The sequence below is a fragment of the Camelus ferus genome, chromosome 8 (genome assembly GCF_009834535.1).
Source record: "Camelus ferus isolate YT-003-E chromosome 8, BCGSAC_Cfer_1.0, whole genome shotgun sequence".
Taxonomy (NCBI): Eukaryota; Metazoa; Chordata; class Mammalia; order Artiodactyla; family Camelidae; genus Camelus; species Camelus ferus.
The window spans coordinates 16870575-16895991 of NC_045703.1; the positions used below are offsets into that span (position 1 = coordinate 16870575).

The window sequence follows — 25417 nt, forward strand, 5'->3', positions numbered from 1 at the left end:
CGAATTTAACTTATATTTCTAAACTACTAAACTCCATTTTGAATTAGAATTATTTTCAAAATTCCTTTTCTGGAATTATCATTTGATGAGTCTTTATGTCTAAGCCATTTAAATTACCATGTTTTCTTTTTACATGATAAATGAGATGATTAAAGAAGAAAAATAATATTTTCATAAAACACCTTAGAACATATACTCTTACAAATACCAAACATCATTGTCATAATGATTCCTAGCTCAAATCTATCCATGTAATCTCTGTAAAAATGAAGACTCTCATGTTTTTGAATTTTGATATTTATTTATGGTTTCTGAGTAGAGATGTATTTTAATTTCAAAGAGAAATGCTGGTGTGTGAATTTTTTAAGTCATTGCAAAGTGAGAATACACAGCATTTAATATAAAAGGAAGTTGTTCTCTGAAGTTAATAAAGTTTTGTAGCTTTTTTTTTCCACTTATTTATGAGAAACTACCCAGAGTTCCTTCAGAAAACCACATTATCTTTCAAATGCCCTTTTATAATTAAAATATAAATAGGACTTATGTAGAAGACACTCTTGTATCCTAAAAGCAAACAATAATGTTCGCCTCACCCTGCACTGGATTGCCAGTAGACGATGTATGTATTCAGAGCACAAGGAAATCCAGAAGTGCAATATCTATATAACTCATATGTTATAAATATGAATTTAGTATTTAATATTTTCAAAGTGGGAAAAATATTCCTCTGTTGCCCTCCCTTGCAGCTGTGTTGGTCTCCAGTATTGACTGTGCATATACGTGTGTGCTGAAAAGGGAAATGAGACAGAAATAGATTCTGCACCAGCTTCCAGGAAACTGCTGACCTTATTCTCAACCATCCTTCCTTTAAGCATTCTTGTTTCTTGTCTCATTCATTTCCTTCCATTTCTCCCTTGAAATATGAAAACTATAGTTTCATACAAGAAAATTGTAGTCACCTAGAAGCAGCAAAAACTTTTCTCAGTAATCTGTGAAGATTATTTGTATTTTTCATGAATAAAAGAAGGGAAGATGATAGTGATTTTTTTTCACCTGATCTCATGATGTTTATAGAACTCTTGGGTGAAGACAATCCAGTCCCAACAATGTTTTTGAAAGGCACCGAGACAATCTGTTTATTTTTTTTTAATTATACATTTGCATTTTGAAGCGATTTTTGACTATCTGGTTTCTGCCTATATTTCCCTTAAAAATCAGACTGTCTCCGTCTTCAAAGACTATTCCAATTTACACAGTGATCATGTATTGCATGATTACTCTTCCTCTGTACCAAGGGGCAGAGCCGAGGAGATTAAAATGTATTACTTAGAGGAATTTAGTAAAAAAAAAAAAAAAAAAAGGAATTTTTTTATATTACTTAAGCACATGGTAAAAATTCAGTAGGGACCTTGGCAGCAGGGGAACACTAATAAATTTTGAACATCTGCGAGGGCAAACAGTGGGCATAGCTTTCCTCACGTAACATTTGCAACCTTGTAAAATGGTTATTTTGCCCCATATTTTTTATCTGAGGAAATTGTGGCTCAGTAATAATAAATTGCTCAACAGTAAGTTGCACAGTCAGTAGTAAAACAGGATTGTAATTCATATTTCTGCATCTCCAAAATTTGTGTTTGTTCACAATACCACTGGTTCCCAGCCTTCACATTTCTACCACTCAAGTTTAAAAAAAAAAAAAAGAGAGAGAAGCAGCGATATAAGATTGCCAGACTTTCCCTTTACTGAGTCAAACATCAAATAAGCAATTTTCTTCCTTGTTGATGCTGAAAAATTACAGAAAAGCAGCAGAGAGGGAAAAACACAAGAAACTCAAATTTCATTTTCTCCAAAAGAGATAAATATCTTCTCATATAATCTGCAGATGCCAAATTAAGTATAACTGCTGACGTTAAGCAGAAAGTGAAAAGAAGAATGGAAAGACATGAGGAAGAAGTAAAATAAAACTCAGAAAATACTGGGAACAACTCACTTCCTGTAGGTGAGAGGCTCTCCCTGAAGTAGCACACTGCCTGGTTACAACATATGTAAGAGCTGGGGTTAGCAGAACTGTTGACAGAAGCCCTTTGTCACGCTAATTAGTTCAGGGGAAAAAATGGGGGACCTGCATAAAAATTGCATGGTTTGGCCAGGGCCATATTTATAGGATCATGTTTGTCATCTCTGTGGCAACAAAAAAAGTAGTCTTTAGAATGTAAATCTTAAATTCTGCAGTTTGTCCCTTCCCTTTAATGCTACAAAATGTTTACTTCTTACTATCCAATCCCTTGTGATTCCAATGTCTTGTCATAGGAAATAATTCTTTATACTACAATTCTCCTGTTTAAATCACTGTGTGGCTTCTGTCTCCTGATTGGACCCCGGGAAACAGTGAGTGGCGGTACAAATGGGCCCAGATTGGTTATGAATACATAGTTGTCGAGACTGGTTAATAGATGCATGTGGGTTTATTACACTCTTTGACTTTTGTGTATATTCATAATTCTCCATAGTAAAAGGACAGCTAAAGCCAGCTTTAAAATTATGTCTGCCATGAGACATGAATATCCATACTAAGTCAGAGAAAAGGAGACCAAAGAGTTTTGCTCAGGTTTTGCCAACAGGTCAATTTTGTGACTAACTTACTAAAAAAAAAAAAGTTTACTTTTTAGAACTTTTTATATATCAGAATTGCAGAAAAGATACAGTGGACCTAAATGCACATACATAGTCATTGAATTATTCAGGGACCTAGCAGGAAACAAAATGCACACTTAAATTAGGATCTTTCAACAAGGGCTTAATAAAGAAAATATTTTCACAGGTGTGGGCACTGTGGAGATATTATCAACAGAGCTGTTACCACCCTAGGACCCAAACTATGAGGATAAGGAGCTATTATTAGAACCTGAAGAAGAAAGTTCTATAAAGAAGGCTACTTTGAAAAATCGTTGAGTGCAAAAGCCTGAGGCAACCCCTCAAGAGGTCTCCACCCTCCTTTGGGTCTCCTGCTGCACCTTACTGGGAACCAGGTGGCAGGGGACCTGTTGGTCCAATAGAGGTCAAGGTGGGATGGGGTGGAGAGCACATAGCGAGAGGTCAAGGAGAAACTATGACAGAGGGACAAAGACAGACACTCAAAAATATAGTAACATTGGGTTATAGAGGAAAGGGTGAGGAAAGAGGAAAAACAAGACATGCAAGCTGTATCATAGTACGGAGTAGCAAACTAATAGATTTGTGTATAAAGAACAGTAGAAGGTGAGGACGATTATGTAAACTTACAAAGATAATCACTAGAACGAAAACAAAACCCTTGTCAAAGATCAAAAATATGCATTGCCAAGAGAAAAAAATAAAAGAAAACATATTGCCAAGTGGTCTTTCACAGATGCTGCAGCCGCCTGGACACCTACCAGCAATATATGAGGACCTAGCCTCCCACGGCCTTACAGAGCTATATAACTTTTGAAGTTTACTAGGCTGATAAGTAAAAAATGATATCTTCATGTAGCTGACCCCATTTTCTCTTTCCTGATTTAAGATTCAAGCTGTATCGTATACCAAACATCTACATGTAGTTGGCTCTATTATTGAACTTCCTATTTCGTTGCACTGCTTTTTTTATTCATTTGTCAGCATAATCTTAACATAATTATATAAGACTTTTGCTATGTTTTCATGTCTGCTAGAACTAGCCTTCTCCAACTATATTTTGGAGAACTTGGCAAGCTATTTCATTTTGTTTATCTTCTTATATTAACATCAGCTTGTCCAGTTAAAAAAAAGATGCCTGTTGGGGAATTTATTGGCATTGTATTTAATTACAGATTAATTTAGAGGAAAAACAACATATTATGAAGGCTATGTCTTCAGAACATTGTTGCGAATTTATCCTACAGATGTGGTACACATATATGAAATGCTCTAAGTACAAAACTATTCACTGTGACATTGTTCTAGCATGCCAAAAACAGCATAATCAAAGTCAAAATACAAATGACACAACAGGAGAAATGTTGACAACTTCTGGCACAGATAAAGGGTTAACCTCCCTAATATATAATGAGATTTCTATAAATTGCAAAAAAACAAAAATCCCCATAAACCAATAGGAAAATGGGTAAAAACATGAAATGTTTGTTCTTTAATAGAAAAGTGGTTAAACAAACCACAGGTCACTTTTTTTTTTATGGTGGAATACTATGCAGCAGTCTAAAGGAATTATTGATACATGCAGTGACTTGGATGGATCTGAAGGGGATAAAGCTGAGTGAAAAAGCTGAGTGAAAAAGCTTAGATCAAAGAGTATATATGTAAATTTCCATACAGGTAATATTTTCAAAATGAAATTTTAGGTATGGAGAACAGATTAATGACTGCCAGATTTCATGAATTTTACACAAATACAATTAAAATTGATGAATCTAAATATGCTGTGTAGATTGTGCCAAAGTCAGTTTCCTGGTTTTGACATTGTATTATAGCTAAGCAATATGTCACCCCTGGGGAAACAGGGAGAATGGTACAAGGGACCCTCCTATACATTGTTTTTCTACCTTCAGTGCATTAATAATTATTTACATATTATGATTTCTATATAAATATGAAATATATTTTATACATATTTATATATTTATCAAATTAAAAGTTTGCAAAATGGCAATGTGTGAATTGTGTGTATAATATGCTGTTGTTTTGTGGATAAAGGGGGAAGGAGGGAAAACATATATTTGTTTTTGCTTTTGTATGCACAAAAGAACTCCAAAAGTATACTAATGACAGAGTTACCTAAATATTTGTAGGTAAGAGGAACCAGAGCAAATAAGAGACAGATGTAGAAAGGCATATCTTTTTTTTTTCCCTAACATTTTGAATCATGTTACTCTCTTTCTTATTTTTAAGAAATCATTATTATTCTAGGCATAAAAATAATTGTAATGACTATGAACTATCTCCATCACTAATAAAAGGACACTTAATACTAAAAAATTTAAATGACATAAATTTGGGTATAGGGCAGGTATTCAAATTTAATTACTGCTACTTTATGAAACTTTTACTTCTTCATTGTTACTTCTCTTATTTTCTGTAGATTTAAGGAAACTTGACCACTGGTCAGTGCTGGTCTTGAAAATGACACTCAGAAAATATTGCATGAGTACACATCAGTTATACTCAGGTGCCAAAATAAATCTCTTTTTGATTTGCATTCCTGTGGTTTCAGCATATAGAAAGCATTGTTCTTTTGGACTTTAGAAACAGAAAAAAACAAAGCAATCCTTTAAATAACCTCCACAAGTTTAAATAGAATATGCCTTTCTGTGCTTTCTTGTTCCTTGGGAAATAGGCTGTGTGGTACTATTTGTACATTTCCCAAAAAAGACAACAAAGAACAAGAGAAATGTAAATTTCAAAACTCAAAAGAATTTTTGGAAACAGTCAAGAGCAAATGAGGGGGCTTCAATTAAAAAATGCACAGGCAGCATCTAAGCACAATTTATTAACGCAGCACATAAAAGTAAAATGCCGGCCGCCTCAGATACTAATGGAAATCAATAAATGTCAATGTGCATCATGGTGCTGTGATGGAAGTCTCTGCTTTTTTATTTATCTGCTACAATAGAGAAAAGTGAAAGTTGGTAACTTGAGCCAATAAAATATTAAAGATACTATGAGGTTATTCACATTCAAAACTGAAATATTCTAAGTTAAAGGGCCATTTCTCTATGTATCTAAACTTTCTGTATCAAAGCTAATTTTAATACTAACTGTCTAGACATTTACTTTTTCCATTGCTTCTTTCAATATCTTTACAAAGCAGGGATCAGTTTAGCCAATATTTATACAAGAAAGGCGCAGAGTTTAAGAAACTATGAAAGCAAATTTAAGAGCTCTAAATTAATGATTTTTTAAGTACACATGGGAACACACAAATGTGCTAGCGGTTGGACAATCTAGCATTACTGGGGAAAGTCAAATGTCTTGAATTTCAGTGACAGCAATGCAGTGAGGCCAGAGAATTTGCAGGAAGGGTGACATGTTTCTTTTTGTACACACTTTGCTTCCACTGAGACCATTGTCATTACTAACAGGTCTTCCAAGTTTCAGAACTGTCCAAACAAGTGTTCAAAAAATGAGAATAGCTGACCCCTCTGGCTGGGGCGCTCTCCCTCCATCCCCGTCTGGCCCATGCCCTCACTCCCCTGTAGTTTCTGCTCCAATGCCCCCTTTTTAGAGAGGCCTTGGCACTCTTAACTTAAAGAGCACATCACTGTGTACAACTCACGCTTTTCGTTCACACTTATCACCACTGCCTGTTTTATATTTACTTGGTTATTTGTCTCAGTCCCCCTCAGGAATTGGACAGTTTGATCCATTTCTGTGTATCCAGTATCTGGAAAAGCAATGACTCAGTACATCTTTCTACTTAAACTTCACAATGATTCAGTAAGCAAACGATGCTAAAAATAATTGAGTTCCCCCAATACCAGTTTAATCAGGGGAAAAGTTTGTGACTCAAACCCACATCTCTGAGTTCTAAATTCTGTTTTTTCTGCCATATCACATAGCTTCTCATTTTGGTATTGTGAGGTACTTTAAATCTGGAAATGTCCACCAAGTCTTGGTGGAAATGGGACAAAGTGAAGAGTAAATGGTACAGTTAAAAAGAACATGTGGGATTGCTGGATCATACGGTAAGTATAGTTTTAGTCTTTTGAGGAATCTCCATAGTGTTTTCCATAATGGCTGCAGCAAACTATACTTCCACCAACAGTGTAGGAGGGTTCCCTTTTCTCCACAGTCTCTCCGGCATTTATTGTTTGTTGACTTTTGAATGATGGCCATTCTGACTGATGTGAGGTGATACCTCATTGTAGTTTTGATTTGCATCCCACTCCTGGGGATATATCCAGAGGGAACCTTAATTCTAAAAGATACATGCACCCCAATGTTCATAGCAGCACTATTTACAATAGCAAAGGCATGGAAACAACCTAAATGTCCATCGATAAATGACTTGATAAAGAAGCTGTGGTATATTTATACAATGGAATACTACTCAGCCATAAAAAGAATAAAATAATGCTATTTTCAACAATATGGATGGATCTGGAAATTGTCATTCTAAGTGAAGTAAGCCAGAAAGAGAAAGAAAAATACCATATGATATCACTTATATGTGGAATCTAAAAAAAAAGACAAACAAACTTATTTACAAAACAGAAACAGACTCACAGACATAGAAAACAAACTTATGGTTACCAGAGAGGGAAGGGGTGGGAAGGGATAAATTGGGAGTTTGAGATTTGCAGATACTAATATACGTAATATAGATAAACAAGTTCATACTGTATAGCACAGGGAACTATATTCAGCATCTTGTAGTAACTTATGGTGAAAAAGAATATTAAAATGAATATATATATGTTCATGTATGACTGAAACATTATGCTGTACCCCAGAAATTGACACACTGTAAACTGACTATACTTCAATAAAAAAAATATGTAAACAACAACAACAACAACAACAAAAAAGGACATGTGGTAGTTTACTGTATGGGAATCATACCACAAAAAGGTATTAAAAAAAAAAAGAACATGTGCTTTTTTTTATTAGTTTGTTATATAATCCTCCTTCATGTGCATAAGTAAAAGCCTTTGTTTTCAGAAACACAAACATATTTAGGCATATTTATAATCAGGAATGGTAAGAAACAAAAAAACTGTCACTTTTCAGAATAACCCTAGATGATAAGGCAAAGACATTGATAAATCTATGAAACGAACTACAACCACTTACGAATTCAGTGAACAATTATAGAATATCTTTTATAGTTTGGAACCTATGCTAAGGCTGTGGAGTTAAAAAGATGAATAAATAATAATCTATATCCTTAAAAGAGTTAAATCCACTTAAAGATATAGACATAGAAGTAAAAATACAATGTAATGGAATGAGAGGCTTTTGTAAGTTGTGATGGAGCAAAGGGAATCAGTAACCAGTTCCGCCTAGGAGCCCATGCAGAAGCACTGCAGTTTGAGTTGCATCTTGGAAGATGAGTAGACATTCTCAGGTTTATCAGCGATAGAGGGAGCAGCACGTATATATGGAGCTGGGGCACGGCACGTGTCTTCCAAGGACCAGGACATTCAGTATGTCTGGGCATCAGGTACACCAGGAAGTCCAGCTGGAGATGGGACTGTCAATGAATATGGCAATACCATCTAAACGTTCTTGAGAGGATTTAATGAGATGATGCATATAAAACCAACAGGAGAGCACCTTGCTAAGTGCTGAATAATTACTGCCCCCTGTCTTGGAATGGAGGATTCAGAATTTTTATATATCCATAATTCCAAAAGGGAAAAAAATGCCTTGGTACAAAAATAAATTTATTGTTTTTCAAATAAAATTATATTTTTACAGTAATTTTTAAGTGGATTTTTTCATCTTTTTTTATCTTTTTACTTTTTTTTTAATTTTTAAAAATTTTTGTTGGGGAGGTAATTAGGTTTATTTATTTATTTTTAGAGGATATACTGGGGATTGAACCCAGGACCTTGTATATGCTATACCACTTGAGCTATACATCCTGCCTCAAATAAAATTCTTTATCAGAGTACCCGTGTAGGAGAAATGGTACACATATTATTTACACAGAGCAGTATTCAAAACCAGAGACTCCAGCCGGCATTCTCATCGGATGTTTTCAGTGAGAACCAGTAGATGTGACAGGGAGCGTAAGGAATAATGAAGCAATCCTGTATTTAATTAGAACCAACCGTGATATGAACTTCCCTTGCTTAGATAGCTTGTTGATTTTCACAGAGAAGAGGGTGTGAGTTTGGCTTCTTTTTCCATTACTCATGACTTCCATCCTTAGGGAAATGACAAGATAATTTAATTCTCAAACACTCATTTGGGAGTGTCAATGATAAATGATTGGAAATATTGCTGCTCCCATAACTGCTTTTCCGATTGGTCCTTGCCTCTGTACTTGCTTCTCCTTCTCTGCTCAGCCCCAAGAAATGAACTTGATACTGGAGTGATAAAGCTTGTCACAATAAACACAATCTTCTGCCACCATCTTTCTCTTTCTCCCCTTGTCTATTGTTTCTCCCTAAAAAGTCTTCAGTTTGATGCTTGCGTGGCACCTTCATCCTTCTGTATAATTGAGAGCCAAAAGTAATTAATTCCATTTTTTGTGCCAGTCAGCTCAAGACAATTGTAATTTTCCTTGTCATTGCATCTTCCAATCACCTAATAAGCAGCTCCAATGCTGGGCTATTGAATTACACAATAAAGAAACATCTCCCATTATTTTACCATTTGTTCACAGACTGTATTGTGGGTCCCTGAGAGCAAGAAGAAGAGAAATATTCACTCACTCAGTGAATGCAATCAACGCAAACCACAAATCTGAATTAATTATTCAGGCCACCAAAGCCTGACGTTGTTTTTGTTGTTACTGTTGTTGTAGGAATGCCTAAGTTACTTGAAAAAAATTATTGTAATCTTCCATGGAAGCTTGGCCTTTGTTGACATAAATGTGCCTAACACAAATGCCTTCTTCGTATTCTAATGGAAACATTGCTTAAGTTATTTTGCGAATGAGTAAAGGAAGACACTTGGGAGAGTGATGTTTGTTACCCAGATCTGAAAGGATGTAAGGGTGTTATTACATAGAACAGGAAATCAGAAAGCACCATCTTTTGAACCAGTGAGGTCTTATACTCATAGGATTTTACTGTCTCTACTCTGAACCCTATGAACCCCCGACCTGTATGAGTGCCACCAGGATGCCCACCAGGCTCTTCCTCACCACAATTCCCATTGAATGTCTGGGACTCCAAGAGGGGCACAGAACAGCCAAGAGCCAGGACAATGCCTTCCTTCTGGGGGTACTGCCCTCCCACCTCTCCGGACTGCTTTAGGTTTCCTGTATACAGACATACATCCAGATCAGCATACACACAAACGATCCTTTGCATACGTGTAAATACATACAGATGATCATATGTACAGATGACCATTTAGTTCATCAGAACCTCATCCCTTCAGAAAAGTCTTCCTTCACTACCCTGTGCAAAAGTACAGTAAGCATTTCTAGAAAGACAATCTGATCCTGTGAGGGACAAATGTATGGAAATTAGTATTTAAATCATTGAATGACAGTGAAACTGCAATTGTGCAGAAAGCATAGAAAATGTGGTTGTCCATTTAACATTGCTTTTCGGTGCTCACTGAGAGGCATTTGGCTCTTGTCATGTGTGGCCTTTATTATGTTGACGTATGTTCTCTCTATGCCCACTTTTTTGAGAGTTTTTATCACAAATGGATTTTATAGCTCTTTTGTGTCCCTTCTTTCGCTTTCCTCCCTTGTGAGTTGATGGCTGCCTTTAGTGTTGTGTTTGGGCTCCTTTCCTCTTGTCGCGTGTGTATCTATCATATAGTTGTGGTTGGTGGTTATGATGAGGTTTACATATAACAATCTATATATATGTGATTATTTTAAGTTGATGATCTCTTAAGTTCAAAAACATTCTAACTACCCTTCATTTTTACTCTCCCCATGTTTAATGTTTTAGACATCATATTTTAGACTTTTTGTGTGTGTGTATCTCTTTGTTTATTGTGGCTATAGGCAATTTCACTATTTTGTCATATAACCTTCCCACGAGCTTCCTGAGTGGTTGATCTACCAACTTTACTGTGTGTTGGCCTTTACCAATGAGATGTTTTTGTGATTTTTATATTTCTAGTTGTGGTCTTTCCAGCTTAGGGAAGCTCCTTTAACGTTTCTTGTAAAGCCAGCTTAGCGGTGCTGAACTCTGTAGATTTAGCTTGTCTGTAAAGCTATTTATCTCTCCTTCACATCTGAATGATAGCCTTGCTGGATGGAATATTCTCGTTCGTAGGCTCTTTCCTTTCATCACTTTGAGTATTTTGTGGCACTTCATCCCAGCGTGCAGAATTTCTTCTTAAAAGTCAGCTGATTGTCTTATGGGAGTTCCCTTGTGCATAACGAGTGCTTTTCTTTTGATGCTTTTAATATTCTCTCTTGATCTTTGATTTTTTTCCATTTTAATTATAATGTGTCTTGGTGTGAACTCTTGGGGTTCCTCTTGCATGGGACTCTCTGTGCTTCCCAGACCTGGATGTCTATTTCATTTCTCAAGCTAGAGATGTTTTCAGTTATTATTTCTTCAAATGAATTCTCCACCTCTTTCTCTCTCTTTTCTCCTACTGGGACCCTGAGAATGTGAGTGCTATTATACTTGATGTTGTCCCAAAAGTCTCTTAAACTATCTTTATTGTTTTAAATTTTTTTTTTCCAGCTTGGGTGATTTCCACTACTTTGTCTTCCAGTTCACTGATCACTTCCTCTGTATCATCTAATAATCTGTTGATTCGTTCTAGTGTATATTTAATTTCAGTTAATGTATTCTTCAGCTCCGTTTGGTTCTTCTTTATAGTTTCTAAATCTCTGTTAAACTTCTCACTGTGTCATCCATTCTTCCTTAAGGTCACTAAGCCTCTTTATGACCACCACCCTAAACTCTTTATTGGGTAGATTGCTTATCTCCACTTTTCTTTGTTCTTCTTCTGGGGTTTTGTCTTATTCTTTCATTTGGAATATATACCTGTCACCTCATTTTTCATAATCCTGTGTTTATTTCTATGTATTTGCTGTGTAGATTACATTTTCTAACCTTGGAAAAGTGGTCTTATGTAGGGGGTGTGCTGTGGGGCCCAGCAGCTCACTTCCCTCTGGTCACTAGAGGTATATGTTCTAAAGGTGTCCCCTGTGTGGGCTGCAGGCACCTGCCTACAGTGGTGGCATCAACTACTGTGCATGTACTGGTAGGTGGGGCTGGCCCTTGGCTAGCTGGCTTCTGGCCCGCTGGTAGGTGGGGCCAGGTCCTGGCCTGCCTAGTACAGTGCCAGGGTTTGGGGGCCTTGTTGTCAGCCCACTGGAAGGCAGGGCCGGATCCTGGAGCAGCTGGCTGGGAGGCGGTTGAGTCCTGAGTCTGGTGCCAGCCTACTGGTGGGTGTGTCCAGGTCCCAGCATGGCTGGCTGTCTGGCCCAGGGGGCCCAGGACTGGTGCTGGCCTATTGGTATGCAGGTAATCCCCTGGCACTAAAAGACTAGAGGGAAGACACTAAAATGGAGTGTTCTCATGGTGGAATGAGCACCCTAAAATTGCTGCTGCCTGCTTCTGTGTCCCCCTGGGGAGTCCCACTGGCCTCCTGTTTCTCCAGGAGGCTCTCCAAGATCAACAAATGTGTCTGACCCAGGCTTCTTTCAAATTACTGCCTCTGCTCAAGAACTCAGAGCATGTGAAATTTTGCAAGTGCCCATTAAGAGTATCTCCTCGTAAGAATTAAGAAGACTCTGCTTCCTACAGCCCTCTGGATCTCCCATATGCAAGGCCTACTGGCCTTCAAAGCTGAATGTTCTGGGGATTTTGTCTTCCTGGTACAGGACCCCTGGGCTGGGGGCCTGATGTGGGGCTCGTCCCCGCCCCCGGCTTGGGGAGAGCGTCTGCATTTGTGATGATACCCTTGTTTCTGGGTCCTATCCCTGGGGGCGTGAGTCTTCATTATACCTTGTCTCTGCCCCTCCTACGTGTCTCGTCTTAGTTCCTTCTTTTGATCTAAAATAGGCCATAGACATCATTTCATACAGTCAGGGGAGGGATCGCCTTTGTGAATGAAAATAATCTGGCCAGCCCATCTGCCCTGAGGTGTGAGCCTGCAGCAGTTGCTATAGCAAATATCTGTGTTCTATGAACACCCCCGAGTAACACATGCAGTCAAAAATGAAAACAGACTTGATTAAATGCCGATTAAGTGACCTTTAAAATTATTTCATTGCTCCTGGACAGTGGTTTGGGTTACTGTGGACAAATCACTCCTGTATACCTGTGGTACTTGGGGCTGTGTTTACGTGAGGCCAGGCAAGCACCCTGCCCTGGGTCTGCCAGAGTCTTTCCTCTTATAAACACACACTGGCCATCCACCTTTAATACGGTGAAACCCACGGTGAGCAGTAAGAAGCATAGCAAGACAGCTTCTATGTGCTTAGTTCTGTTTCCCCAGCTGAGTACCGTGACATATTTACCATCCTAAATAATTTTCTTTCCAGCAAACTTGAATGTGCTTGGTATTTAAAACAATCAAAATTCTCATAGAAATACATCATATAAAATGCAAGCATACTGTTAACTAAATAAACTATAAAAGGGTAAGTTTTGTCTTCAATAATCTCTTAAATTTCACTCTTTCTCTGGGACCCTGACATGACTGCCTGTGACAGGCTACTCATTTTTTCTATCCAGAAATATTTGAATTATAGCTCAAAATTAGTCCTTTCTTATCCCCCAATATTCAAAATTCACAATATTTTAATGTCCTGGGCACCAATAATTGACAGCACTCAGAAACTAACTTACACTAAGGTGTAAATGACTGATGGCTAATGGAATGTGATAAAACTTCAAGAAGTATCTATATTTTAAAATAATTAAAGGAAATGAATCCTTAATGAATAAACATCAGGCAAGAAGCAATGTAATTTTTCTAGTGTCTCTTGAATCCCAGCATATAATTGATTTCCAGATAGTATCAGTAAAACTAGTTCCAAATCACAAATTTGTACAGATCTCACTTTCAACAATATAAAAGAGACTTTATCAACATGGAAGCATAGCATATGATATCAAATCCCAGTTCCTAAAGACAGAAAAGGAAGCTGGCAGAGTAGAATACTAAATTCAACTGAGCAATTGCATTACTCCAAGAACCCCTCAGATGTCTACACTTATCATGCAAAATGTAATCCTCTAAAACTCTTTTCAAGATAGGCATATTAACCTTATTTTAAATATAGGAAAACTGAAGTTTGCAGAGGTTTGTTCCACATTGCATAGTAATAAAAAGAAAAAACAGAAGTTTAAACAATTTTTCTGACCTGAAATAGTCTCTGGCTAGATACCTGACTCATTATGTCTGAACAGAGGGAATCCAGGAAACGACTCACGTTTCAGGCACTTTCTGGACTAAGCACTGCCACACAGCAGCTTGTTTAATCCTCAGAACGAGTCTGTGAATAAGACATCATTTCCCTCACATTAACACCTGAAGAAATAAATGCTCAGTGAGATGAATGTGGCAACTTGGGACACTATGCTGATGGCTGGCAACTGGCAACAGGTACATACAGAATTTGAACCAAGGTCAGCCTAGTCTGGATTCTAATTCCAAATTTACCAGTTTCTATGTCATATTTTTTGTTGTTGTTGTTTTAAATAACAATGGGTGGTAACAGTCAAAGGCACAGGGCAAAAGTATTTTGAGAAATTTCTCATATATATATGAGATATATATATATCTTTTTTGTCCATAACAGAGGTGATTCCACAGCCTCACACACTCACTGTTGTAATGTTTGCTTCTTGATGAGAGCAAAGCTGTCTTTTATATCTAGTCTAAATGTTTCTTGGTTTCAAGTCAGTTTTTGTGAATACTGATAAGTTTCTGCCTTCAGGACTTACTGGTTTTGTTGTTTGTGGTAGTGGTTTAGAATCTGGGGGGATGTAAAGAGGAAAATAATGGAAAGCTCTTGGCAGAGAGGGGCTCTGCTAATAACACACACAGCTGTGAAACAGAGAAAAAATAGCATTAAATTAGAAGTTTTATCTATATAATGCTAAACCAACCCTACTACTTGAAAATACCCTGTTCCTTTGCCTTAATTTACTTTTCGCTCAGAAATTTGACTCCATGTGAAAATAGGCATACGTCCCAAGTATCCAAAGTTTTGACACATATATCGCTCGGTAACTTCCCATAAAAGGGAAGCACCTCCTGCCATGCATTGCTCATCGCAGCCGCAGCATTTATATTTAATACTCCCAAATCCAGCAGTTGAAACGGACGTTTTTATGCGCACCAACTCCCTCGGGAGAGGTTAGTGGGCATGGTGTGGTCCCGGTCGGACACGGTTGCAGACAGGGAGGGGCAGGACTTGGGAAGCAGACCAAGAAGGGATTCTGCAGCCCCAGACACAATACAGTACCTACAAATAAACCCTTAAAGTTCTGTCCTACTTTAATGTCTCCGATTAGCATTTAGAAAACGCTCTTCTCAAGGACTGAGCGACGCACACCTGATAGTGCAGGCTCCTTTCCGAGTCTGAATACAAAGTATTCAGCTGGGGCTGTTATCATAGTTCCCCATATCACATAACGGGCTGAAATTGTTGTAATACCTTGTTCCTGAGAATGATGGTGATGATGATAACATGGAAAAAAAACAAAAAACAGTAATACCTACTTCCCTATGGTGTCATGAGGACAGATGCAGGAGGGCCGTTAATTAAAGCCTGTGGCCCAGAGTAAGGGCTCAGAAATTGCCACTTCCCTTCCCAATCTCTGCTCCTTTTAAAGTGAAGCAGTTAAACTCCCAGCGACGTGTTTTTGCCAGACTCTCATTCTAAACACCGCGATTGCACACGGAGGAGATGAAAGACTTTGAACTATGTTTTGTGATGTAGAATAAAACCTAGTTGGATACTGACACTATTCATGTCACTTTAAACACTCAAGTGAAAAACTGAAAGACAAGATCGCCGAAGGAGGATCCTTTCATTCTCATTCCCAGCCTTGTCTTAGGAGACTCAACAGTGTCTCCAGCTTGAGGGGTGGGTGCCAAGAAATTGACAAACATTTCTTGTAAATAATTTAAATTACTGTCACTGAAAAAAAACTCATGAAATATTTTTAGAATGAAAAAATGGGAAGGGCTTTCCCTGAAATCTAAAGGCTGATGGATCACTGCTCTAGGATAATAAGTTTCTAAAATACAAGAATAAAATATAATAAAAAGCACACCGTTTTCACCTTTGATTGAATGGTCACTTGTGCTTACAAAAGATGAATTCTATATAATAAGCAAGTGTGTGTGTGTGTGTGTGTGTTAACAGAAGGAATCCAAGTGGGCTTACTAAGCGAAATAGATTACAAGGAAATTGTGCCATTTGCCATATGCTCACAATTGTTATTTCTTTGTCTTATTGGTTGTTTTATCATTTGTTTTCGATTTTTAATTAATTTTTTTTTTTTTTTACAAAAGACAAAGCCGTCATTTGGAAGTGATATAAAAACAGGGCTGACTCAAAGGGTCATGCTTTGCTGATTCAGATCCAGAAGTAAGCTGTGCTGTTTGTTTTAGGGTAGCCGGAGGATTAGATGCATCTGGGAGGAAGCGTGTAAGGGGAAATGTTTAACAACTGGCAAAACTGAGACATGAATACTGTGTAAACAAGTCAGGAAAACACAACGTACTGGACATTCTAAAGCACATTTTCTCATCTGTAAGTTTTACATTGCTGTTTTTTAAGGGTTTTTTTGTTGTTGTCTTTTTAAGATCCTTAGGAAATGACAGATACGTTATAATCAAGCTGTTATACTTAAAGTGTGGTCCATGGACGAGCATAATTGGTGTTCCCTGAGAGCCTGTCAGAAGTGCTACATCTCAGGCCCCACCAGAGACTGAGTCCGAATCTGCATTTTAACCAAGTCCTGCATATGATTCACATGCCCATTAAATTTTGAGACACACAACTGTAAAAACCAAATCCACTTGACTTTCCGTATCATTCAGGGACCGCCCTTCATACCCATGTCAAGCATTGTTCTAAGACTTTTTTATACATACTCTCAGTGGCTCTCACCCTGGCCACACATTAGAATTACCCAAAGAGAATTTTTTAAATAAGATTATCAGGCCCTACTCCAGATAACAGAATTAGTCTGAGACAGGGCCTGAGTAAGGGTCTTTTTAAAGTGCTCCTTGTAAACTGACTATAACTCAATAAAATAAAATTAAAAATAAAAAAGAACCATGAAATAACCCCCCTGGGCTTCCACTCTGCATGTGGTGCACTTCTCTAAAAAAAATAAAAAATAGAAAATAAAAAAATAAAGTGCCCCTGATAAATTAAATGTACAGCCAAAGGTACAAACAATTGCATCATCTCATTTTGCTTTTATCTGGAAACATAAAGGTGTGTATGAGTACATTTACAGAGGAACTTGCTCATGGCTGCAAAACATGGCTTTAAACTCATCTTTCTGACTTCAAAGACATGTTCTTGCACTTTAAATTGACCAGTGTGTTGGGGGTCTCAAGGCAGCTGACTCCAAATTTCCCATGTGTGATTACCCCAACATGCTACACTCTGTGGGAAAGTCTCTGGGAGTCAGGGGAGGTGAGAGTAGACCCTAGGACCTTAAGGCTGGGCAAGATTGGGAGAGAAAGATGAATAACCATACAAACTGCTTTCCACATAAACAGACCAGCCCAGAATTGAACCCACTGATGGTAGTAAATGAACCATTCACAGGGGGAGCTGTAGGTCTACACACACAATCCTGAACTGGATTAGCACATGGGTTTAGAAGAGACAGCCCCAGTGTGTTTACGAAAGTACCCTGGGCACAGCCTCTGGACCAAGTAACTTACCCTCTGTCGACTGTTCTGTCACTACCGTCCCGTCACCACACTTGTGAGCAAGAGATATCCTGAGATCTCAATTTGTTATCTCAACATGGGATGACCAGCCGGAGGCCAGTGTGTGGAATGTTCCCACAGAGTCTGGAAGGATGTGAGTCATGCCTTCGTGCATCCCTGAAACAAGCCACGTGTAGATTCTTTTAAGCATTTGCCATAAATGGCTCCCTATATCACCATCTGTTCGCTGTAGAACCGGAAATATTATAAGACCATTCTTGTTATATAGATTTCCAGTTTGCAGTTGTGAAATGATTTCCTCCTGCCTTTTGAAATATGTGCAAATAAGTCAGAAGAAATGGGCATTTTCTTTTACAAGCTGTGCTCAGAATGGTGTTAAGACAATCTCTTGGTCGGCTGACCCACCTCCAGGGACTGGCTCTCTCTCAGAGAGCACTGCAAATCCTAGGATAACAGTAGGATGTGGATGCTGACTTTGAAAGTCGGACTGAACTGAAGCCGTGTGAAATGGCACAGAGAATACTCCCCACTGGGAACAGTGAAAGGCTATGGAGTAACAGTTCAGGAGAGGACAAAGATATAACCTCATTTGTTCTCTCATTATATGTGATCCATTTTCTGACACAGAAATTTATTTTTATGATACATAAGATTGTACTCACATTTGTATATGATTTTTTTTTAAAGTAAATGCTAAATTACACAGATTTGAAAGCCTGCCTTCTGGGAAAAACTGACATATCAGTACAGCTTACTTCTGTGAAAAAAAAACTCACTTTAAATGGTAAATGGCAGCGTTCTACCTCTGAACCATGGATATATTAACTTCAAGGCAGTGAAATTTTGAAAAGAAAAACACAGTGATGGGAAAAATCATAATGATGAAAAGTAGGTTTAATAACTAGCTCCCTTTGTTTTGAATATAAAGTTCTTGTATTCTCATCTCTGACTGTACCCAGTGCTGCATTAATCGAAGGTCACAATGTTTTAAAATACTAAGATTTTATTCCAGGACAAGAGATGTATAAGAAAATAACTAAGTTTGCAAATATGAAGAGAAACTTTAATTTTAGGAATCCTGTGCCTGAATTTGCAGTTCTGAAAAAGCTGCTAGTTTATTTTTTTTAATTTTTGGGGGGGTAATTAGGTTTATTAATTAATTAATTAATTAATTAATTAATTAATTAATTAATTAATTAATTAATTATTACTTTTAATGGAGATACTAGGGATTGAACCTAGGACTTTGTGCATGCTAAGCACTGCACTCTACCACTGAGCTACCTTCCCCGAGAAAGCTGCTATTTTAAATAAATGATAAACTCCTTCTCCCTTGGTGCACGAATCTTCGTTTTCGCTCAGCCTGGAGAAGTTAATGCAGTTCGCAGTGTCCAGGAGTCAGAGATTGCACGTGGTGAGCATCGCGCCCTTTGCACAACTCAGGGGCGCTCTGCCCCCTGGTGGACAGTTCCAGGACCGGCTTTGAGAAAAGGTGCAGCAGCTTCACGTTCCACAACTTTCTCCTACCAGCCTCTTCCTGTCTGAAAACTCCACTAAGGGCCTCACGTTGGAAGCTTACGCCCATTCATTTAGATCAGCCACCTCCTTTGATATAATATAACAACCCTGGGTTACATAAGCAGCCCTCCACAGCTAAAGAACCATTTTAGAGTTAACACATTATCGTTGGTTATTATGGCTGTGCACAGGTAAGAAAAAAACAAAGAAGTAGAAAATAAGACACTGAGGAAAGATATTGATGTGGTGAAGAACTTTGGACTCTGGGAAGACAGCTGGACATCTCTACACAAGGGAGAGAAAAATGAGAGGATGCTACAGGAAATGAAATATTTGGCAATTTCCTCTTGGCCACTAGAGCCACTGCAAACCATCTCTCCTGTTCCCTTTTGGCCTCTCAGCTACGTGTCTCCAGCCCAGGGGGGAAAGGTGAGAGGCTCCAAGCCTCAGTCGCTTCCAGTTTAGCCATGTTTCTCCCATTCTGGCTAGTTTGGTCTTCCCTGGTCCAGCCTCTCTCAAATAGCCCTGTGTCTCTCTGCTACAGGTGCCCTGCCTCCACACAGAAGGCAATGATGAAATAATAGCTGGAGAGGAGGTACCATCTGCAAGAGACAAAAAGTGTCAGGTATCTTGATAAGTGCTTTACATGTATGGGTTTCAAGCCTTTGCAACAAATTGCAAGTAGGCTGCATGTGAGAAGGACCACAGTGATAACATGTTCTGTTTGCAGTTCAAACCTAGGACTTTCTGATTCCAAAAGCCATTTTTCTGTCTACCTCTCCAGTGATCAGATAGGTCAGTCTCTTCCTCTTAGGTGTCCCCCAAGCATGCTTCTAAGTCACCTCCTCCTTTTTCTTTTTCTATATGTCAAGCACCATCTAGTGCCTTGGAATCTCATGACCCTGCCCAGGGACCAAACACTCCCTCTAAGAATGCTGATCTGGAAAACTCTTGTAATAGTGGAACTGACTTACCCTCTCTTTGCAGAGTGTGTCTAATTCTTTTTTTATGTATTTTATTTTTCCAGGGAGGTACTGAGGATTGAACACAGGACCTAAGCATGTGCTTTACCCCTGAGCTATACTCTCCATACTAGTTCGTTCTAAATTCTTCCTACAGATATAAACTAAAACCCCCAAACTGTGGCAGTACATGGCAGTATCATTTATCAGTTGTTCTCTCTTGAAGGCTCCAACTCCTAAACGCAACCCAGAATCCAATGAGTCAATCTTTCCATAATAGTAGAATTACTACTCAGTGCTTTTTAGAACACAGAAAAAGGACTTTTATTTCATTATTTTCCTAAATTTCATTTTCAGTTACACATTTTTTTGAAAGGTGGAAAACCAAAGGCAATTTTCAGTCACAGCAATGCCGTCATATACACATAATCTGAGATTTTGCTGCTTGAGTGAATTACAGTCCACTCAGGGTTTCCTGGTTAAAGAGAAAACTAAGATAACAGAGAGGAAAAGTGAAGAACATTGTTCTGTAGGAAATTTGTTGAACTCAATAACAATTTATTCATAGATGCAGTGTCCTTTTTTTTTTTAAAGGAAACTCTAAAATTCCTAGAAACACAAGACAATCAGTATTTTGGGATGAGCATACATTCATATATTTGTGTGAAAATTTGTGCAATTAAGCAATGTGGAAAATGTTATTTGTTACCACAGCCGATGAAAATATATTTTCATTTCTATATAAGTTAAATATTTCCATCTCCCATATAATGTTCTGCAAAAAAGCCAGATGTCTAGTTCATGAAACAGACAAAGTTACAGGCAGCAGTAACTGAAAAGGAGCTTAACAGTCTTAGCTACACAGCCCTGGGATGAAGAAAACACTTTGCATAATCATGTGCAAGGCTGGATGAGGATTCTAGATCTCTTATAACTACAAGGGTTTGCAAGCTTCTACTTCACACAGTATGCCCCAGATTCAGTCAATTCAGCCAAAGAGTCAAGCAAAAATTCAGGTAGGTGATCTGTAAGTGGCAAACGACCCGTTTGACTAAATTGACCTCGTTTTGTTGCTAGAAGGACAGTATTCATTGCACGTGCCCTATAAAGAAATCATCTGTAAGTGGCTATTGGTTTTAATTAATTTTTCCCCCTCAGGCTCCTAGAAGTTTGCTTAACTGCTTTTCAGGCTCAAGAAAATACAGCTGTGTAAACAAGCGACAAACATATTAATAACATAAAAACAAATACTGTGCTTTATGCACAGTTCTCTCCATAGTAAGCTAGATTTCTCCATAGGAGAAATGTCACAAAAAACAAAGAGACGTGGGGATACAGCAGAAAGAACAGGATTGTCTAATGCCTAAAATGTTATCTTACTCCAGTGACAGGTGCCAGTGTTGATCACCAGTCTCATTTTTACTTAGTTTATGTGTGAAACTTTGAATAGTGTATTTCCAAGTGTCATCATGCCAGAGAAAAGGTCCGCACAGCAGGGAAGCAGTGCACTTCAGCTCAATGCATCTACTGTCTGACAGTCTGGACTGGGGAGCTTCAAGCAGAGAGTGAATCCATTTTACAAAAACAACTTGCTTCTGCAGACAAAAGGTACCAACTGCAGAAAGCTCTCTAAAGAACGGAGTGTGAATCTTCTTTGGCATAAAAAATGTTCCACAAACACATTCATTTTCTGTGCAAATGAGCCTTCAGGACTACCCCCATTTTATTTAGAGAATGCATTTTTCATCTTTTAGTGTGTAATCTTGTCCTGTATTGGGGAGTCAGAGTGAATTTCAAATAACAACTACGTATTATTGAAATTTGAAAAAAGACAAATTTAAAAGATTATTGATATTATATTCATTGAGGTGTCAGGTCAGTGCCAAATTTCCAAGGTTCAAAAGCTGGTTAGTTTCCTGGTTGCCTAGTAAGTCTGAGGTTTGATTCCATGCGTTTCAAGGAACAGGCTCAATTTTAGCTTCTCTAAGCTTTTCTAAAATCCTTGCAGGTCATTTTCTAGTATTTTTGTTCCTACTCAAACTTCAATAGCAAGGGAAAAGAAACAAGTTTTCATCTTTAATGTAGTTTTTAGGGGCTTTAACTACATTTTGAAGATTTTTGGAGAAAGGAGCTAGTTCTCTTGGTTACTTGATATGTTAGCACACAAAGGAATTACAGATGGTAAGGAGAGTGCAAATGACTATTAGAAAAAAAGTCTCATGCATTTAAGATTTTTTACAAGTCAAAATATACATCCTCCTATTGCCACCCATTCCTTAATTGTACAAGAACCATTCCTAGCTCATGTCTCCTTTATATCTCACTGAAGAGGATTAGGATTAAAGATACTTTTCTTGCAGAAGAGCTTATATATCTAATACTCATCAGTGTAATCAGTGGCATTAATAAGAAATATAGCAGCAGCTTGGGCTGAGTCACCCATCATATCCTCCATGTATGGGGATTTAAATGTGTAAAATGACAGGTACATGAAATTTGGAGGAAAAATAAAGCAATCTGCAGACTTTGGCACTAGCACACATAATGTTTTGTTTGAGTTATTAGGAATGTTGTTTGACAGTCACTGAATAAGAATTTAAAAATGATAAATCTGCAGAAAACAAACAATCAGAGGTGTTGGTGTTCAGTTGAATGCTCCCCACCTCCCATTTCCACCCACCCACCCTATAGAGTTTCTATTATAATAAAAATAGAGATCTTAACATCAGAACTTTGCTGTTAACTCGTCAAGGTTTCTCCGTGCCATTCAAGCCACCCATAGGGTTTGAAGCACCAAATCCACAAGTTTCTCCACCCAAGTTCAGATAAACAAAAACTGAATGAAGACTGAAGGATGCCAAAGGAACTATTATTAGATGAAGCTGTAACACAAAGTTCTCCCCATAACACAGGGCATTAGTGTCTAGTTCAAGCACTGCCAGGCTGCATGTGGATCTGTCTCAGACAGGCTTCAAACAGCAACTACAAGTACCTCTGATTCTAGAGGGCATCATCCCTGATACCAAGGCAGGGCAGGCATCCCTTTTCCATCATCAATTTTTTAAAGTCGCAACTTCTCCTTGCGATTGTCTGCCTCGGGTTCAGTGCTGAACCTGGGGTTCGAGGGGAGGAAGTGAGCCTCCTCCAGAGCCTGGAAGCTCTATCCTTCGTTTGAACAGTTTTTTAGGGGCTCTCTCTCAGGGCTGTCCTGGCTTCTCAGGATCCAATGCCCTTGCTCAGAAGAGAAAGCTTCACTCCGACCTAGTAACAGTGAAAGAAGAGTCGACCTACCTGTGTAACTAGATACAACATGATTCCCCAAAGGCCGCTTAGGCGACCGCACTGCAATTGACCAGTCAACTTGTGCACTTAAAGCGTATCAGTTTATGGAACGCTTGTTTGAAGTCCTCGTTGGACATGGTATAGATGATGGGGTTGATGAGGGAGTTAAGATAGCCCAGCCACGTGAAGAAGTCAAAGATGGCCAGGTGGAACCAGCAGGCGTCCTTGCAGATAGGCATCACCAGGGAGATGATGAAGAAGGGCAGCCAACACACAATAAACGCTCCCAAAATGATCCCCAGGGTCTTGGTGGCTTTGCGCTCTCTAGCGGCCATGAGTTTTTTCTTCTCCAAAAGGGCGTCGGAGACTCGTACTTTGACTTGGTTCACGTACACAGGAGACCCGGATTCGCTGGGTAAGTCTGGAGCCCGCGAGTTAGTGGAGGTGACCGAAGACGTGGACCCGGGGGAGTCGGTTATCAGCTGGGCTCGGGTCAGACGCTTGCCGGTGCTGTTGGGGGTCTGTTTCAAAATTCGAGAGCGGGCTTCCACATAGATGCGGCCATAGAGGGCGATGAGGAGCAGGGTGGGGAAGTAGAAAGCGCCCACCGTGGAGTAGACAGTGTAGAGGATGTGGTCGGTGTTCACCACGCAGTCCGACACCTCCTCCTCGGCTTTGGCCTGACGCCAGAAGAAGGGCGGCAGCGAGATGGAGATGGAGAAGACCCACACCAGCGCGATCATGACCGCCGCCCTCTTGGGAGTCCTTTTAGCTGAGTACTCCACGGCGTCCGTGATGGCCCAGTAGCGGTCCAAGGCGATGACGCAGAGGTGCAAGATGGAAGCTGTGCAACAGGTGATGTCCGACGACAGCCAGAAGTCGCAGACCACCTGGCCCAGAGTCCAGCGGCCCGTGACTGTGTACATGGTGCTGATGGGCATCACCAGGATGGATACGAGCAGATCGGTGACCGCCAGGGAGGCGATCAGGTAGTTGGCAGGGGTGTGTAGCTTCCGCGTCCGGTACACGGTAGCGATCACAAACGCGTTGGAGAGCGTGGTGGCCAAGGTGATGAGTGCAAGAAGCATGACCAGTACTACTTTCCAGGGCAGGGCGATGGAGTCCTGGTAAATGTAGCCCTCGGCGCTGCAGTTGTGGGAGGGAGCAGCGGAGAGGTTGGCTTGAGGAAGCCCAGCCTGGGAGCTCGCCGACAGCGGCGGGGCGCACGGAGCGCCTGTTCCCACCATGTCTCTCCTCGCCCCGGCTCCGGAGCGCAGCTCTCAGGCATGGAGCGGAGGAGGAAGAGGGCGGAAAGACCGCGGAGGGGATCACAGTCTTGCCTTCCCCGCCCACGGTGGCTAGTCAGTTCCGTGGGTTCCTCAATTACATCTCCACCCAGATTCCCAGCCGAAACTAGAGGTCAAGGGCGCGGCAGCCAAGGCTGGCAGGCGCGTCCCCTGCACTTCCAATGCGCCCGGCGCTACCGCCGCATCTCTGGCTGCTCCTCTCTATGCCCCGTCTCAGCCCTGGGTTTACTAAGAACTGGTCCACAGAGCTCCGCTTAGCTCCAGCTCCCACCTGGACGTCTAGTGGAGAAGGGCGTTGTTTTGTCTGAGGAGGGAGCGTCCACCAGGTGGGATCTCTTACCCCAAGTGCTCGGGGCTAAGCGTCTCCTAACCCGGGCGCTCCTGGATCTGCAGACTCGGCCCGCAGTAGTTTCCTAGCTGTCGAGACCAAAGCTTGCAGGCCAGCGAGAAGTCCCGGTCTTGCATTCCCGCCCTTCTCCCCAGGCTGGGGCAGTTTCCTGCGGCGGCAGAGGCCGCCAGAGCTGGGTGGGGTGAAATCTGGGAGCCGCGCCGCGCAGCGCCGCGCCGCGCCGCGCCTCCCGCCGGAGCTCTGCCCTCCCTTCTTTTCAGGCGCTGGCCACTCCGGCGTGCTGCCCCGCGGAGATGGGGCCGCAAGAGGAGGGGCTCGGAGACTGGGTCTGCGGCTGCTCGCACCGCGCCGCCGACACCTCGGTCCCACGGGCACCGCTCGTAGCCAAGCCGCTGGGCGCACCGGTCTGGGGGACCTGGCGCGGCTCGCAGGGTAGGGGCAGGTGTCTGGGGGAGCTG

At 40.1% G+C, this 25417-nt stretch overlaps 1 protein-coding gene across 1 annotated transcript; it reads right to left on the bottom strand.

Moving 5' to 3' along the window:
• Positions 1-20329: 20329 nt before the first annotated feature.
• HTR1B (5-hydroxytryptamine receptor 1B) lies at positions 20330-24582 on the bottom strand. Its single transcript, XM_006182087.3, has one exon. It carries the CDS (start codon positions 24548-24550, stop codon positions 23378-23380), a length of 1173 nt encoding a protein of 390 aa, XP_006182149.1. The 5' UTR covers positions 24551-24582; the 3' UTR covers positions 20330-23377.
• Positions 24583-25417: the final 835 nt, after the last annotated feature.

Bases quoted from the DNA above. Each gene is read 5' to 3' on its own strand.
- HTR1B (XM_006182087.3), bottom strand. From the start codon at position 24,550: ATGGTGGGAACAGGCGCTCCGTGCGCCCCGCCGCTGTCGGCGAGCTCC.